General features: G+C 39.5%; 1 protein-coding gene across 25 annotated transcripts in view; it reads right to left on the bottom strand.

The window, feature by feature from the left end:
* Positions 1–17,481, bottom strand: part of LOC109622365 (TLD domain-containing protein 2) — a 768,101-nt gene that overhangs the window by 21,783 nt on the left and 728,837 nt on the right. For all 25 annotated transcript variants that reach the window (XM_062860670.1, XM_062860669.1, XM_062860666.1 and 22 more), the window contains one exon: positions 1,474–1,595. In XM_062860670.1, coding sequence (XP_062716654.1) covers positions 1,474–1,595 — 122 coding nt within the window. The remainder of the gene's footprint in view (positions 1–1,473; positions 1,596–17,481) is intronic.

A 17,481-nucleotide genomic window follows, 5' to 3' on the forward strand; every position in this document is an offset into this window, starting at 1 on the left:
CTGTTGTGAGCCGCTCCTCCTGGAGAACAGACGCTCTGGTTTGCCGAAACAAATCCCTCCTTCCCTGTCAGCCTACGACCAAAGTTCCCACCGGGGTTGGTTACACGATCTTCCCTAAGGTTGCTCATAGTTTCCGGTCGGTACCACGAGGAGGTAGGGATAGGAGTTGTTGGGCAGAGGCTAGTGGATCACAATGGGATCTGAATTGCGCAGCATACCCAGCCTTTACCGTGCTAGGCCCTTATCTTTGTCAATTTGAGTCCAATTTCAAAACCCTAGATCTTATTCAAAAGATAATAAGGCCGTTACAAATATTTATTTCATTTTTTGTCCCACCACTCTTTGGCTGGTCGAAGGGGGGGATAAAAATAATAAAGCATTTAATCTGAAAAATATTAAAACTCATCGGATTTGTTAAAGAATTGTTGACAAGTCCCAATATATTGATAATTATTTTTTTATCTGCCCCCTCAAAATGCAAAATCCAGGCAAAATATTTTGAAGAGGGGGGGGGGGAGACAAAAAGTGAAAAATAAATTTGTATCATCCTAAGTCAAAGTAACATTGAATTTGAAAATTTGTCAACTTTGGGTTGTGTTAACATACACATAATTTTGTACGAGTTTCACCTAAATCATGTTCACAGTTTTTTTTTAACTTATTATCTTTTGAATGAGACCTAGGGTTTTGAAATCGGACGCAAATTGGCGGAAATATGGGCCTAAAAATGATATATTTTTGACGGGGTGACCCCAAACTTTTCATCGAGAATGTATATTCCAGATATGTAGATTTTCAGGCCAAATCGAATAACATTTAACAAGGTCCATTTTATTCAATTTTTATTTTTTTATTAGAATTCACCGGAATTCAAGTATGGTTGGATGTAGGAAAAAAATGTGTAGTTTTTTTGTTATTGAAACTTGTACGATGAAGCTATTTTTGATCAAAAACAAAGTTTCCTTTTGATTATTTTAAATTCGATAAAAATAAAAATTCTAGAAATAAAATCAGAAACATTTGACCATCCTGGATGGTTTGGTGAATGTTAAGGCTAAAAATCAGCTTTCTACAGAAAATTATCTCTCAGTGTATTTTTTTATGAAAGTTCTTCAAATATCTTCAAATGTCTTCGAAGATATCAATTCAATCCAACAAACCGATATATTTTATTAAAACGTTATATTTTCTCGCAAAAGAAACTCAGGTTTTTTTTGTACGCCCTTTCAATTGTTTGGTAAAGAATATTATTAACGAATAATATAAAATGAAAAAGAGCGCGTCAACGCGATTTGTGCGCTGGGGCATGGCTCTGTATCGTCTCTACGACTTTTCATCCCACCTACCAAGGCCACAGGAAACGTAACTGGTTCAATATAGTAAAAGTCATTGCCCACAATCTACCCAACCATCAGTAAACAAAAACAACCATAAAAACCGAACGAATAGAAACAAACCCACAGTCCAACTTACCGATGCTCCTCGCTGAGGATCTCCGTCTGGCCGATCAAGTCCGGAATCTGGAAGTCTTGATCGAAGGAACTGGTTGCAAACAGCGTCGCCTTCCGGTAGTCATCTGTGCTCATAGACAGAACCTGATTCAAGAGATGAGGGAAAAAAAGAAAACAAAAAGAAAATCAATTGGCTGTCTTCGCATGGTGGTACAACAGGAGTCGGTCCGGGAACCGAGAGGGTGGTGTATTGTTGAACTACATTACAGGTACAAGAGGCACAAGAGGGAGAGCGAGAGCGCTTGTGAACTTCTACGGTTTTAACTACAGAGCGGTGTGTGGAAGGGGTGGTGGTTCTGATACGTGTTTGGGTTTTTGTTGTAGGTATCGACATCGCTAAATTGAAAGTTTGTTTCTTGAACACATCTACTTTTTGCTTCGAAGGAACGTCAAGGCTAGCAAACCACAGAGCATATAGAGGTATGATATAGACAGACGCAATTCGTACTAGTTTGTTTGCAAAAAAGACATACACAGAAGACAGGCAACACGAGAACTAAGAAGTACAAAGTAGATGGAAGGCACTTGTTCTGAAAGTGTTCTGTTCTGGGTTCGGTTCAAGGCTTAAGAACTAGGAAGAGTGGTATTTGGTTTGAGGCGAATCGAAAGTTTGATAAGCCCTACTACGTAGAATGTGAGGTTGATCCAGTTTTTGCAACATCTACTCTAATGTATTCATCAAACAAAATAAAAATTCATGTAAGACAGCACATTTTTGTACATCAAACATTCAAATAATAAAAGGTGCATTGAAGTGATAATTGGACTCTAAGTTTTTTTTATTTAAATTTTGCCAGCGAAAATCATTCATCTAAATAATATGTACAAACCACACAGTCAAACACAATCTAAATAACAGCAACGCGCATATACCGCTACGAGATCACAACAAAAAAGAAAACGAGAACAGATTTCTTGTGCTGCATCGCCACACCGAGTGGCCGCCACCACCGCCACAAGGCAAGCGCGTACCTATCAATCACACCTGAATTTGATTTGTTTATATTTGCACACTGACATCAGGCGGCAAACGTGCAGACAGCTTTTTTGTTGCGCATCGGTTTGGCTATTGTGTCGCTATGGATCAAAACTTAGTGATTCGCGGCGAAATAAAACTCCTACAAATGCATACACAGAACTACACATATAGATCAGAACAGTTGTATTGTTAAAGTCAGTACACACATACTTGTTTGGCATTAACTACCACAGTTAATTGGATTACATTACATTAATTACAACAGTTTGAGATAGTTGAGAAAAGTAACGACTATATCTTACAGAGTTTCGATCATTGACTCGGATCATTCTCATGTGTAATCGGCTGGTTCAACGAGAAATGAGAATGTCACCAGAAGTCGAATACAGAAAGCGGTAAGAGTGGAAGATAAGAATCTACCGCAACACAAAGAGAGCGTGATTACCAAAATGCAGAAAAGCTTGGATCGGAACGATATGCGGAGGTTTTATGCAACTGTCCATGGTGAGCGGAACCAGACTGCGCCAGTGTCCGCCACTGGGGAGACAATTTCATGACATACTAAATATACTCAGTAAAAAGTGCGCCATACTAGGAACCTTGCGTAGCAAACAGTGCCAAGCACAGTTATAGTAAAAAAAAACCCTGCAACATCAAACTTCCCTGACCGTAAGCAGAGGCTAAATCATCCAGATCGATGCCCCAGTGGAGGAAGACTAACCCTTTCAAACCCGACATTTTAAAATTAACAAATCAATATTTTAACTTGTTGATTTAAAATCGAGCTCTGAAGAAGGTCCACTCCTCGGACCGAAACGTCGACAAAGATTTAAAAGTATTCCTTGCAAGTTTGTTGACTGTTAACGCCGAAACACTCTCTAAGCACACCAACTCCAGTCAAAACCAATTCGATTACAGTAAAAGCTGGAGAAATTTCGTAAAGATTTTCCCAATGGATTCCCAAAGAAATTGTACAAGGAATACCTAAAAAAAACTGTCGGATGAGTTCCTGACATACTTGACTAAATAGAAATAGAAACCTGTAGATACTGTCGCTGAAGTTTCTGAACAATTGTCGAAGAAAACCTCTCCATGGAATTACCGTAGAAATTCTTAAAAACAAATTGAGAAGTTCTAATGGAATTGCATGAGAAACTCTAGAAAGAATCGCCACAAAATTTCTAGCAAAAAATGCAATAATAACTTTAAAAAATGACAAACGATATTCAGAACAAACCAATCGCGATGTTGTATTTATGAAGGTTAAATTAAGCATTCCAGAAGAAATAGAGTATTCAGATCAAAATAATAACAACTTCCCGAATACCTAAAGCTCCGAATAATTCCATCAAATTCTTCGTTCTGACCCACAATGCATCGTGGATCACGGAAACGCAATCACCAAACGGCGGCTCCAACGACGACACCTCCTCGACAAAATTAATCATCTTCTGGTTTGAGCTGCTGCGCACCACCGCAAAATGTGTTCCCCTTGTTTTGGTTGGAATGGAACGGTGCTGCTATTGTGGACCGACGACGACGAGTAATCTCCAGATTTATGATCCCATCCCGAGTGCAATTCCGTTATCATGACTACTATTTTACTAGGTGGGGTTTTAGGTGAGAAAGCGACGATTGCGCGCCGGGTGTGTATCAGCCTTGGAGTGGAACTTTACGAACTACATCAGCAAAATACAAAACTAGTGATACGTCATCGACGAGATCTACATGTACCTCCCAACAAGTCCCAACAACGAATGCACCGAATCACGAGGATGAGTTATTGTGTTGATCCCGTGCATGCAGGTCGTGAGATAAAGCGAGGTACCTACCTAGTGGTACACATTGTAATGGCAGGTATTTTTATCACATTCAATAGTAGAACGATGCGATGATGATGATGATGATCAAGCTGATGAGTTGTATTGTTTTGCAATCTGTGCTTGAATTCGCAAACAATCGAAACCCGAGCGCGAGCCTGGCGATCTTCTCAGTGTGCGCCAGATAAAGTGGGGGGTGTTTTAGTGACACAAACGTGACCATTTTGGAACATTGTTATCTCGAGAGAGACATAGAAAAGCCCCAATTAGCTATAGGTTAGCGGTTGATAATGTTCTAGAAAAGATTTGAGTTTTGATACCGTACACGAGCACGAGAGAATCTATCTCGTGCTGATTTGAAAGTTTTCTAGAAGAATACGTCGGGCTATCATCTAGATTCGCAAAATTGTTTTAAGTGATGCTCCATTTTTTACCAAATTTGTAACAGTTCCAAGAATTTTGAACCACAGTTGATGTACACGTGCTATAGTCCCATATACGGGAGCCACATTGCAAGCAAGCTCCCAGAAGCACAGTACATTTTGGGACTGAAAGTTGTGCACCTCATTTTTATCAAGATGTGTCTTATGAGCTTTCACCGGTGTCTATTTAAAATTCCATATTCAACTTTCGAAAACATAAGGCTCATAATCGGAGATTCAGGAGATTTACTAAGATTGCTGATAGGGCATAATCAGACGCGCCAACTTGGTCAAATTATTGAGGGGGCAAAGCCTGTTTTTTCTGATTTTTTGTATGGGAAAATTAAAAAATCCTCAATTATTGGGGGGGCAAACCTATGCTTGCCCCCCCCTAAGTTGGCGCCTATGGGCATAATAGTATTACAAGAATTATTTGAACATTTCAACCCAGGATTCGTCCAGCAGTTCCATATTGAATACAACAAGATTTCTCTCTAGAATTGTAGCAGTAATTGAACCTAAAATTCCTCTAGCAGTTTTACATGGGATTTATCCAGGAATTCCTGCTGGAAACCCAGTAGTTCCACCTGAGATTTCTTATGCAGTACATTGAGGATTTCCCACTGAACACCCCACAAGTGCTTAAACTGGTATTCCTCAAGAGTACCAACTGAAATTTCGCCAGAAGTTCCATCTGAGATTTATCCAGAAACTTTACCTGGGGTTCCACCAGGAGTTCCAATTAAGTATTCTTCAGAAGTTTCAACTGAAATCAGATTTTTCAGCAATATCACCTAGGCTTTTTCCAGGCGTTTAAACTGATATTGCTCCAGCAGTTCTACCTGAGATTTGACCAAGAGTTCCTTACATTTTACCCGAGATGTTACATGAAATTTCTCCACAACTTCTAATTGGAATATACCAGGATGTGGTTCGGCTCCAGAAGCACGTTCTCCTCCATTTGGGAAATTCGAGTCATCAGGAATTTATCCAGAAGTTTCATCTGAGGTTCATCTTGAAGTTCCATCTGAAACCCCTCCAGGAAATTGCACCTGATTTAATTTTCAGCAGTTCTACCGGTCTTTCTCCAAGGGTGCCAGTTTTAATTCTATCAACAGTTTCACTTGGGTATCCTTCCAGAGCACAGAAATCGATTCCTCCTCGAGTTCCCCTTGAGATTCCTCCAGAACTTGCAGTTGTGTATTCTCTAGGGTTTCCACCAAGGATTTCTTCAACTGAGATTTCTCCAGCACAGATCGAAAAAAGAGTGTAAAATTCTGTGACATATAATGCACATAATTGGAGCGTGCAATATCACAGAAGTTTACATGACATATCATGTAAAAGTCATGAAATATCATGTAAACTTCCATTATATGTCATGTAATTCAGCATGACTCTGAGTGTTTACATGACATATAACACAAATTTACATGATATATCATGTAAACTATCATAACAATAAGTTTACATGACCAAAATGAAGTTTACATGACGTGTAAATATCATTATTTTTTTCTGTGAGGAGTTCAACTTGAAACTTCTCTGGGAGTTCTATTTGGGGCCTCTCCAAGAGTTTTGCCTGAGCGTCCTCTAAGAGTTTCATCTGGAATTTTTACATCACGGCCACCAAGCTGCTTTCAAGGGTTACAATTGGAATGCTTTCACCTGGAGCTCCACCTGGAATGACCCGAAAGGTACTCTAGGGATTTCCCTAGGAGTTCCCTCTGGAATTTCTTCAACAGTATTGCATCGGGTTCCAACTGGAATCCTTCCGTGGATTCCTTTGTCGAGGTCATACGGAAATGTTTCTCCAAAAAATATGTTTCTTCAGAAATGCTCCGAAGTATTCTTCCAGGAGTGTTCTAGTAGAATTTGCTCCAGCAATTATTTGTGGAGCATTTTTTTCCGTAACTTTTCATAGAAAGCCAACCAGAAATGCTTCCAGGAGTTTCTGTAGGAGTTCCTCCGGAAATTTTCCTTCTAGGTTCCTCCGGAAATTTTCCTTCTAGGTTCCTCCGGAAGTGCATCTTGAAAAGTTTTTTTTTTTTTAAGAGTGACCAGGTGGAGCTGCAGGACAGCTGATAGCGAAGCCTGGACCCTTTCCCAACTTTCCCCCTACTAGGGCCAATACTCACGATGGACTAGACGATATCGTCAACTTGAGCAAAGTGTGTAGTAATTAGCATTGGGTCGTAGTAGTTTTTAAAAATACTGTTTTTAACTTTTCCCATCGCACTAGTGTTTTGATCGAATGGAAGCTCCAAAGATGATTTGATAATTGAACAATATTTCAATAATCGAAAATCTCCGAGGTCACTGGTCAACATTCAGAGATAAAAAAGGGTGTCTATGTCTATGTTAACGCCTTCAGAGTACTATTCTTGAGAAAAATACAAAGAGCAAAAAGAAAAAAAAATGTGTCGTAGCTAATTTTTAAAGATTTGATATTTCTGAAAATTATTCGAAGACAGCTACCAGAGCTAGCGTTTTTAGCCAATATGGGCAACTAGTTTTTCTAACAGCTTCCCCAAACAATAATCAGATAATATCCTCAGTTATTTTATAATACATTCTGAAAATTATTTCAAGCTGATTACCAATAGTGTCAATAACCGATGTTAGTCATTGACAGCACCAGCATCATCCCCAAATAACTCTCATATTAGTGTTAGATAACACTTTTTGAGCTTCCATTCGATATTGTAAAGAAATTTGTCAAACCCTATTTGTCAAAATATAGTCAAAAATGTATCAAATTGTGTTTCTAATTTCGCTAGTCGTCTTCTGCATATCTGTGATCATCTCAGTCCAACGTAATATTATATCCATCGTAACCCTTTACAATGTCAACCGTCCTAAGTCCTAACTAAATTCCTGCTTTTTTTAATCAGTGAAATAATACCGTCTAAGATATAAAAACAAAAAAGTTCAGTCAACTGATTTTTGTCAAAAATAATGATAATGATTATTTGTCAACTTTTATAAATTCACAAAACCCATAAAAATAAGAAATACAAATATAAACTCCTATAATCAACAGTTTTATCTTTACCTATTCAGTCCATATTTTTCTAATTGTAATGAATCTAATCTGTAAGGCTGTAAGTCAACTTATCCTAGCGTCCCCTGTCCTGTGTACTAACGAATTCAAGTAACGAATGATGAGTGTAACGCAGAGACCTCCTCTACCCACTCTTGCGTTACGTTAAATTTAACAACTATTGTTAAATTTGAGAAAATTCAAAGAATGCAAAGATTAGGTCTATGCAAGCTGAATTATAATTTGTTTTTGACTTGTGATAAATGCACGACGGATACTCCTTTGGTTCCCATTAGCACTTACGGCGATTCCTTCACTTGCGCTCGACTCGTAAACTAGATATATCTAGCTCAAAGTCCAAGCGGTGGTGAATGAACTGGCGCTAAAGTGCTAATGGGTTAAGCCCTTCCATCGCGTCAAGATCGAATATCCAGGGGGAGGGAGGTTCCTCCGGAAGTGCATCTTGAAAAATTCCTCAGAAAATGTTCCCCTAGGAGTACTCCTGGGTGTGCTTCATGATACTGGCTTCTTTGGTAGTTTTCCTCATCGATTCCTTCTAGAATATTCCTTAGAAAACGTTTCTTGAGAAGTTCCTTCCACAGTATTGCTCTAGGATTTCCTTTAACGGTAGGCCTATAGAAGTTCATACGATAGTGTATCTTTGCGAGTGTTCTTCTTGAATTGTTCCATTAAAAGGTAATCCAAAATTATTAAAGCAGGATTATTAATCCACAAGTACGTCCGAAAGAATTTCTGTGGAGTTCTTGCGGACATGTTCGAGAGTTCCTCCGGAAGTGTTAGTATTCCTGCCAGTAGTACTTCCACATATGCGGTTCTGGGCGTATACTCAAAGATGTTGCCGGGAATATTTACTAAAAAATTCCGATGAGATTTCCGAAGAAATTGCAGAAGGATTTTCCAAATGAGTTGCAGAACGAAAGAAATAGAGAGATACATTCTCAAAAGAGCTTTGAATTTTCTGACGCATTTTTATAGAAATTGCCGAATGGATTCCTAAAATAAATCTTGTTTAAAGCCTCAAAAAGTTTTACTGAATAAATTGCTAAAAGAATTGACAAAAGATATTTGAAAGGAATTTTTGAAAGAATAACCGAAGCAATCCTCAGAAATTTGGAAGGAATCACAGAAGTTGCCTGATGGGTTGCCGATGATTTTTCCAATGAAAATGGCGGAGTTTCCAAAAAAATATCGAAAATACTCTCAAAGGAATTGTTGAATGAAACTCCAAGGAAACAGCCAAAAAAAAAATCCTAGACAAATTGCTTAAAGTATTGCCAAATCAACTGTTGTAAAAAATATTCTGAAATAAAATTCCTAAATAAAGTTGACGTAAAAGAAATCGGCAACATAACCAAAACAAATCGGCAAAGGAATTCCCAAAGAAATTTCCAAAGGATTTGCCGAAGGAATGAAATTGAATGAAAATTTTTCAAACAAGCATGGGAGTTCCGATCGAATTTCAAACAAAATTTTGGAAGGAATTACCACAAAGAATTGTGAAATTCCTGAATAAATAATTTACCAAAGGAAAACCTTTAAGGGGTACGCGGAATTAATTTCCAAAGGAATTTCTGAGATAATTGGCAAAAGATATAAATACTTAAACAACTCAAAGAAGCATTGTCGAAGAAATCCTTCAAAAATGTAGAAGGGATTGCCAAAGTTCCTGCACAAGATGGAAATGTTCTCAGGGGGATTTCAAAAGATATTACCGACAGTTTCCGAAGGAATTCTTTAAAAAGATTCTCAAAATAATTGCAAACGCATTTTTTTATTTAAATTACGGAAATTACTTCCGAAAGAGTCTTCAAAAAGTCCGATACTTCTAAAGAGTTCCCAGAGAAATATTTAGTAATTACCGATGGAATCCCTAAAAAAAACTCAATAGAAATAAAAAAAATTTAAATCTTTAATGTATTAAAAATAAATTGGTCAACTATTCTGCGGAATGTTCGAAGACCTTCGGTATTTTAAAGGAAGAAACAAACAATCTTGAGTAGTTTTTTAAGGGAATAGGGTCTTGTGCTATTTGGGCAGGTGCACCTATTTGGAACACTTGCCGCTATAGTCAATTTTATTCCTAATAATTTATTTTTTGACAAACGGTGAGATACGTACAGTATCTAACCCTATACAAAAAAAAAAAACAAATCAATTAGTATGTAATTGACTTAGTTATAACGGTAAGTAAATAGGTGCACCTGCCCAAATGGTGTAAGACCTTTTTGCAAGCCTGATACATTTTAAGAGTTCATATGAAAGAGCCCTCATGAATTTCCATTATAGGGTATTGTACCTATTTTGGGCATTTGCCGCTATAGCTAAGTCAATTTCAAAGCGATTGATTTGGATTTTTGTATAGAGTTAGGTACGTACAGTATCTAACTCTATACCAAAATTGAAATCAATCGGTTCGAATTTGACTTAGTTATAGCAGCAAGTGCCCAAAATAGGTACACCTGCCCAAATGGTACAAGATCCTACTTCCTGTAGATACTCCTGAAAATTCTAAAGGAAACACACTAATTTTCAAAAGAATAACATAAAAGAATCCATCGTACTTTGGTGCAACCAAACTATACCCAATCAACAGGGTCTTTAACTATTAAACAAAATGGAAATATTGTTGTTTTTTTCTCGTTAAACAAGTTAAACGTTACCTTCGAAGTATAGATTTTTTTACGTTCCTTTTGTTGTTTTAGTAATATCACTTTTAATATAAGTATTTAATGCGAACTTTTGCCCCCAGTATGGGCAAAAACCGAAAGAAGTGCGGTATGTGGAAAGGATAACCTCAGAATTTCGAGCTAAACTTGAACTCAGATTAGTCACTATATCTAGCATTCTCGTGGTGTAATGCTGTCCTGTCTAGTGAGTAGGAGTCGTGAGTTCGAGTCTCATCAAGATGACGAGTAGCGTTTCCGCAAATTCCATTTCAATTTGTCCATTTCTCGCTCACGCCAGTATTTGTAAAGTCTAGCTTTCGGTATTTCAAGACGTTCGTCTAGCCTGCTGATGTTTCTCAAACAAAAAAAAAACTCTTAAAATTTTCTTAGAGGTAGAACTTGTTTTTGAATTATGCCACGAACTTTGCTAGAAATTATGACATGAAATCCTTATAGAAATCCATCAAACACAAAAACTAAAGGCATGAACTCCCAGTAGTCTCTATAAAACATAATGTGCTAAGGGGCTTTTTCTATGTTTCACACACTGGCATAAACCCCACCTTAATGTTCTGTGAGCACTTCTACATTTATTAACCCTAGTAGGATGTTGGGGTCAATTTGACCCAGACAGGCTCGCTGAACGTACCCTACACTATAGTGGTGCGCCTAGCGTAACATCTTAGGAAGGTTAATTGGCAACTTCCTTTGCCAATTACCATTTATGCATTTGTATATCGTCTCTCTCTCTCTTCTTGGCGTAACGTCCTCACTGGGACAAAGCCTGCTTCTCAGCTTCCACAGTTTTTTACTGAGAGCTTCCTCTGCCAATGACCATTTTGCATGTGTATATCGTGTGGCAGGCACGAAGATACTCTATGCCCAAGGAAGTCAATGAAATTTCCATTACGAAAAGATCCTGGATCGACCGGGAATCGAACCCGTCACCCTCAGCATGGTCATGCTGAATACCCGTGCGTTTACCGCCTCGGCTATATGGGCCCTCTGACATCCCTTTAGCATATTTTTAAATGATTTATGCTCTTTTTTTAGGAATTTTGCGTCACTTCTTTCAGGAATTACTTTTGTATAGAACTTTTCAGTTTTTTTTTCAAGAATTTCTCTGGCAATTCCATAGAAAGCTTTTCTTCAAACATTTCTTCAGAAATTCCTCTGACATTGACTCTGACAATTGTGCATCAATTTGGCGACATCTTCAGCGACATTTTGTACACTAGCGCCACGGGATGGTTAAATTCGGAACTATGCTATCCATCACCAGGATTTACTGGTATATCTCACTAAAGTCGTACCGGAAGTAACTATGTACACTGGCGCCATGTGGTGATGAAATTTCACATAATCACCTGGAGGTAATAGCAGTCCTGAACAATATTGCCGAAGATCGTACCTTCCTATCGGGCTTCCATCTCGTACTATATCTCACCAAAATCGTAGATGTTTTCAGTAAAATTCGTTGACATTTTCAACCGAATAATTGCAATAACATATTTATGATTGATGATCTAGACGAGCTCGAATATAAAGGAAGAAATAGTCTAAAATGCTCGAGATTGCTCTTCCTCTTATAAATATCCACATGACCATTCGTTCTCGCTGAACTTGCTGTTGGTATCGCCATGCCCTGAGCGTAAGCGCAATGTAAATCCGATGAATGCGCGTACGTACCATGCTTAATTGCATTCATCCGTCCGTCTGATCGACAGCGACGAGACTATCATTAGAGTTGTCGTCGCACCGCGCCGGTCTCACCGTGCACTCTGGATTAGCATTGTAGTCCACTACAGAACTGCTGATGCTGATGATTCTACGGACAGAATTGTAGAACAAAAAGCCTAGACAATGGCTCTATCACACATCACGTTGAACCTACTGTGCGCAGCGAGAACAATCTGTAGGCAGTAAGATTTGCTTTAGACTGGTTCGTAATAGTTAGGGAAATCTCTATAATACAATTTCTGAGATAAATTTTGAGATAAACGGTTTATGTGATTTGCGATTATGTACTTAATTTCAACTTTTCCACCAGAGATTCAGTTGCTTTCAGAACTTTGATGCAGTCTAGTGTGCATCCACACCACAGCAGGACGCTTCAATCAACCAACAACGTCTGATAAGTGGACAATTTAACCTCTGACAACGATGACGACGGCAACGGTGAAGGCTTTGGACGGGTTGATGGTTGTATCAGCGCGTGGCACCCTGCGAACAGGTCATAAACGGGTTATTGATCTGATCCGGATTCCCGGATAGGTTCGCTCACTAGGCTTCCATTGCATTATTGTTATCTCCAGGAGACGTTGTTGACGGTTTAGCAAACAACAGATTTGTTTTCCGGCTGCTGTGCTTTTTCGGAGAAGAAGATAGTTGCTCGCTCACATATGAACAAGGGACAAGGGGGTGGTTGATGATTCGCAGTCAGCTGACAACCAACCGTCGGTCGCGCTGTCGTAGACAAGCGTAAGATCTACCGGGTGAGAAGCTTAGATCGAAGATCCGTCCTGGGGGCGACTTGGCTTGGGAAAAGATTTACGACGACCGTTAGCGCTGTGTGCTCTATGTCAAGCGACAGTAGTGGCGGCGAATGGAACAATGCCGGTGATTACCGGTGAATTCTTGGGTTAAACATATACATGTGCTGCGTTTAGTGCTCGGCTCGGTTATCAGCAGCCCAACCGCGAGGAATCCAGCGGAATGGCGCGATTAACCCGACTGACTGTACACTTAGTTTTATGTGGTACATCAACCTTACCAAAGGGCTTTGATCCAGCCAAGAATTATCTCTGGATGCAAATCTTGTCTCCAAGGTATGACGACCTGTCTATGAAGATGCTAATGGGCAAGACGGGTCGAGATGCAAATAAGGCTGGTAGTTATTATTGGTGTGACATAATGTACATTACAGAGTCGTCCCGTAATAGTTGAGAATGATTATCTTCTCATGATTGAAGTCAAAGCTTGGTTTCAGACAAGCCATCAAACATTTTCAGCAATAAATAGTTATGTGCTGGTGGTTTGGTCGATTGATTTTCGGCGAAAAAGAATTAAAAACTTATTTCGGCACCAACATTTCAAAAGGGCGTAGCTGTATTTGGAAGTAATACCTTCTTTCAAATCTGTAGGTCGTACTGCCTCCCTTACACTCAAACCACTGTGGTTGTCGGAAAGAGGAGAGTTTTTCCCATCTGGTACTTGTTGTGAAAAACATGGAAATCATAACACATGATCCACAGCTTTAAAGAAGGTGATGATTCCAAAAGCAGTTACGCCCTTTTGAAATGTAGGTGTCGATTTGCCAGAATGTCCGGACGTTTCGGTCGATTTTACTGGCCTTCGACCATCTTCTGCGGACTAATCTTCCAGCCGTCTCTTCACCATTAGACGGCCATAACTTTAAAGTTCACTAGTACTTGCAAAATCTAAGGATTTCCGAGTGAACGAACTCCGTTTGCCAAAAGGCGACTTCGTTTCCTCTGATGAGGAAGTTTTGGAATGCTTATTCAGTACACACTTCCCCGGATGTGTGGATATTACATCTTCGGATGAACCTAATGTCTTTTCTTGTACATAGTTATGGTTCTCTAACATCGGCTTGGATTATCATAACTATAGAATCGATTAAATGGGCTCTGAATAGCTTTGCTCCTTTCAAATCTCCTGGAGCAGATGGGATTTATCCTATTTTGCTTCATGATTTTTGCTTCAGATTGTTTTGAAAAAAAAAAAAACTATTTGTTTGCAGTTTTGCTCAAGGGTATATTCCAAAATCTTAGCGGGATATGTATTACTGTAAAGTTCATTCCGAAAACGGGTCGTGCGTCGTATGAAAAAGCAAAGAGCTTCAGCAGACCTATCAGTTTGACCTCTTTTCTTCTGAAATGCTTAGAACGCATTGTCGATCATCACATCCGTGTTGTTCATCTGGCAAATGAGCGTCTTCATGTGAACCAACATGCTTATCAATCTGGAAAGTCTACTCTGACTCTTTTACACAAAGTTGTTAACGATATCAAGAAGGCATTCGCTCAAAAGCAATCCTACTTGGGTGTTTTCTTAGATATCGAGGGTGCCTTTGACAATGTGCCTTTCGATGCCATATTGGAAACCGCACGGGGTCATGGTATATCTCCAATGATTTCCAATTGGATTCACCAAATGCTCAAAACCCGACATCTCATCTAGACATTGCGTCAAGCGGCGATTAGGAAATTGAGTGTTTGTGGATGCCCCCGAGGGGGAGTCTTGTCCCCGCTTTTGTGGAATCTCGTAGTAGAAACGCTATTGAGGCAACTCAATAATAGCGGTTTCCTACTTATGGTTTTGCCGACGACTATCTAACTTTGTTAGTCGGTATGTGCATCAGCACCCTTTTTGACCTAATGCAAAAAGCTCTTCAGGTAGTTGAGGGTTGGTGTCACCAATATGGCCTTTCGGTAAATTCGAGTAAAACATCTTTTGTTCTTTTCACAGAAAACTGAAACCGTAATGGTGTTCGACCTTTGCGTCTCTTTTATTCTGAAATCAATGTGACTTAACAGGTAAAGTACGTTGCAGTCATTCTTGATTATAAGCTTTCCTGGACACCTCACACTGAGTTCAGAATCGAAAAAGCTTGTATGGCCTTCGGGCAATGCCGGCGAGCCTTTGGTACAACTTGGGATCTAAAACCCATGTATATCAAATGGATTTACACAACTGTTGTTCGTCCAATATTGGCCTAAGGATGTCTTGTGTGGTGACAAAAGGGCGAAGTAAGAAAGGTCCAATCAAAATTAGGCCACCTCCGATGGATGTGCTTAATGGCGATGTCTGGAGCGTTCTCTTCAACTCCTAAGGCAGCGCTCGAAGTTCTTTGACATTCATCTCAAACAAGAAGCACTCTCTTGCACTTACCGCCTATGGGTACTCGGTTTACTAGAGGAAACTCCTGTGAACCGCAGGTCAACACACACACTCGTTGTTTACACTTTTGGTGAATTGGGACAAAGTTGTCCTTGCTCCAAGTGATCTTACAATTGCTTGTAATTTTCCATATAGGACATTTTCCACGAAATTCCATTCCCGGGAAGAGTGGACTTCTGGATATCTGGAGAGAAGTATTTCAGACAGCATCGTATGTTACTCCGATGGTTCCCTTCTAGAAGTTCGAGCAGGTGCTGGTGTTTATTCTCGTGAGCTAAGGCTGCATCAGTCTTATTCACTTTGGTAAACACTGCACCGTTTTTCAGGCCGAAATCTTTGCACTTATGTGCGGAGTGCAATCAGCACTTTAGCACGTAATGGGCAAATTAATATACTTCTGTTCAGATAGCCAGACTGCTATTAAAGCGCTTGCTTCGGCCATCTCCAGGTCGAAGATAGTTATCGCTTGTCGAACTCAAATCGAGGAGCTGAATTCAGCAAACGCTGTTCACCTTGTATGGGTACCTAACCATTCTTTTATCGCTGGAAATGAATTGGCTGATAAGTTAGCTCGCACTGGAGCATCACATGACTTCATTGTCCTGAGCCAGCTATTCCGGTATCCAAGTGTTGGGTAAAGCTTTAGATTGACACCTGGGCTGCCACTCAGCACAAAAAATACTGGAATAGTTTGGAGTCATGTCGTCAAACAAAATTGTACTGAACTATCTCCAGGAGTGGCGAAGTATCAAAAAAGCAGAATTGCATCATGCTGGTCAAAGCATTGACTGACCACTGCCGACTCAGCTATCACACGGCGAATATTCAGCAAACTGATTCATTTGTATGTGATAGCTGTGAATCCGATTATGGAACTTCGTATTATTTGATATGTAACTGTTTTTGCGCAACTGCGCTTCCGAGCACTCGGTAAACACTTATTAAGTGAAACTGACCTCAGAAACCTGAATCTTCAGGACGTTCTGTTGTTCTTGACGCGCTGTGGTAAAGAGGCCTATAGCCTTACTTTACTCAGGTAAATGATGAATAGGCTCGTGTTCATGGCGATGGCCCAATTTTCCCAAATGTAGGAGACCGTGCCTCTAGAACCGACCTACTGATACCTGATACCTGATAGCATATCATTAGAAAATAACAAACGTCAACGTAGACTTAAATTATTCAGAAGAGTTGAATATCCAAAGAACGCAAAACAAACGCATCGAAATTCCAAACTCCAAATTGTGGCAGCTTTGATAAAAAAAAAAAACTTCGGTTGGAGTGGTTACTTTAAAAGAGACCTACGATGCAGACCTATGATAGCACAAATGTCCCAAATGGAGGATAACGTGCCTCTGGAGCCGGCCTTCTGATGGCTCAAATGGACCCGGATACTTGGACATCGGCGAACTGCCACTCATAATGGGCCCCAATCGGACTGGAAACAAGAACAACCAGCAGCCACACATCAACATCTTCGTGCTCATCATTCTACCATGATGGGGTAGAAAGTGAAAGCAGCGCAACGGCAACCAGTTCGATATAGTACAATTAAAATAGAATACATTTAGGCGCTGTACAAAGTGTAAGTACAGCTTCCAATTGGAATCGCTCACGTATGGCCCTAGTGGACAATAGAGCTGTAAATTAGGTTAAGTGATTGAAGAATAATAATAAGTCGTACTCAGCCTGTTTAAGCGAGTGACCCACGCTCCGTCCAGAAATCAAAGAGAGTTTTGTAAGCAGATATTTTCGAAACTACAATAGTTCGCGAGTTAGCATATTAAATTGGGTAAAATTTGGTTCAAAAATTAGCTGTTGGCGATTTATTGCAACTTGAGGTTGAGCCGGCCATCAAAACATCGAAGATGAATACCTATGATCGTGAACAACTGAGATTAACAATAAAGCTATAAAATCATTAGCAAGCAACGCAAGCAAGATAAAATAAATAGCTAAATATACACACATTGTCTCGTATCTCGGAAATAACCTCTCCTGACATTATAATGAGAAACTGTAATGCATTCTACGCTGTTTGATATGAATCACTCTCAAAATCCCTACTGTAATTTCACAACCTAATTGCAATTGCA

This window comes from Aedes albopictus, chromosome 3, assembly GCF_035046485.1.
Source record: "Aedes albopictus strain Foshan chromosome 3, AalbF5, whole genome shotgun sequence".
Classification (NCBI taxonomy): Eukaryota; Metazoa; Arthropoda; class Insecta; order Diptera; family Culicidae; genus Aedes; species Aedes albopictus.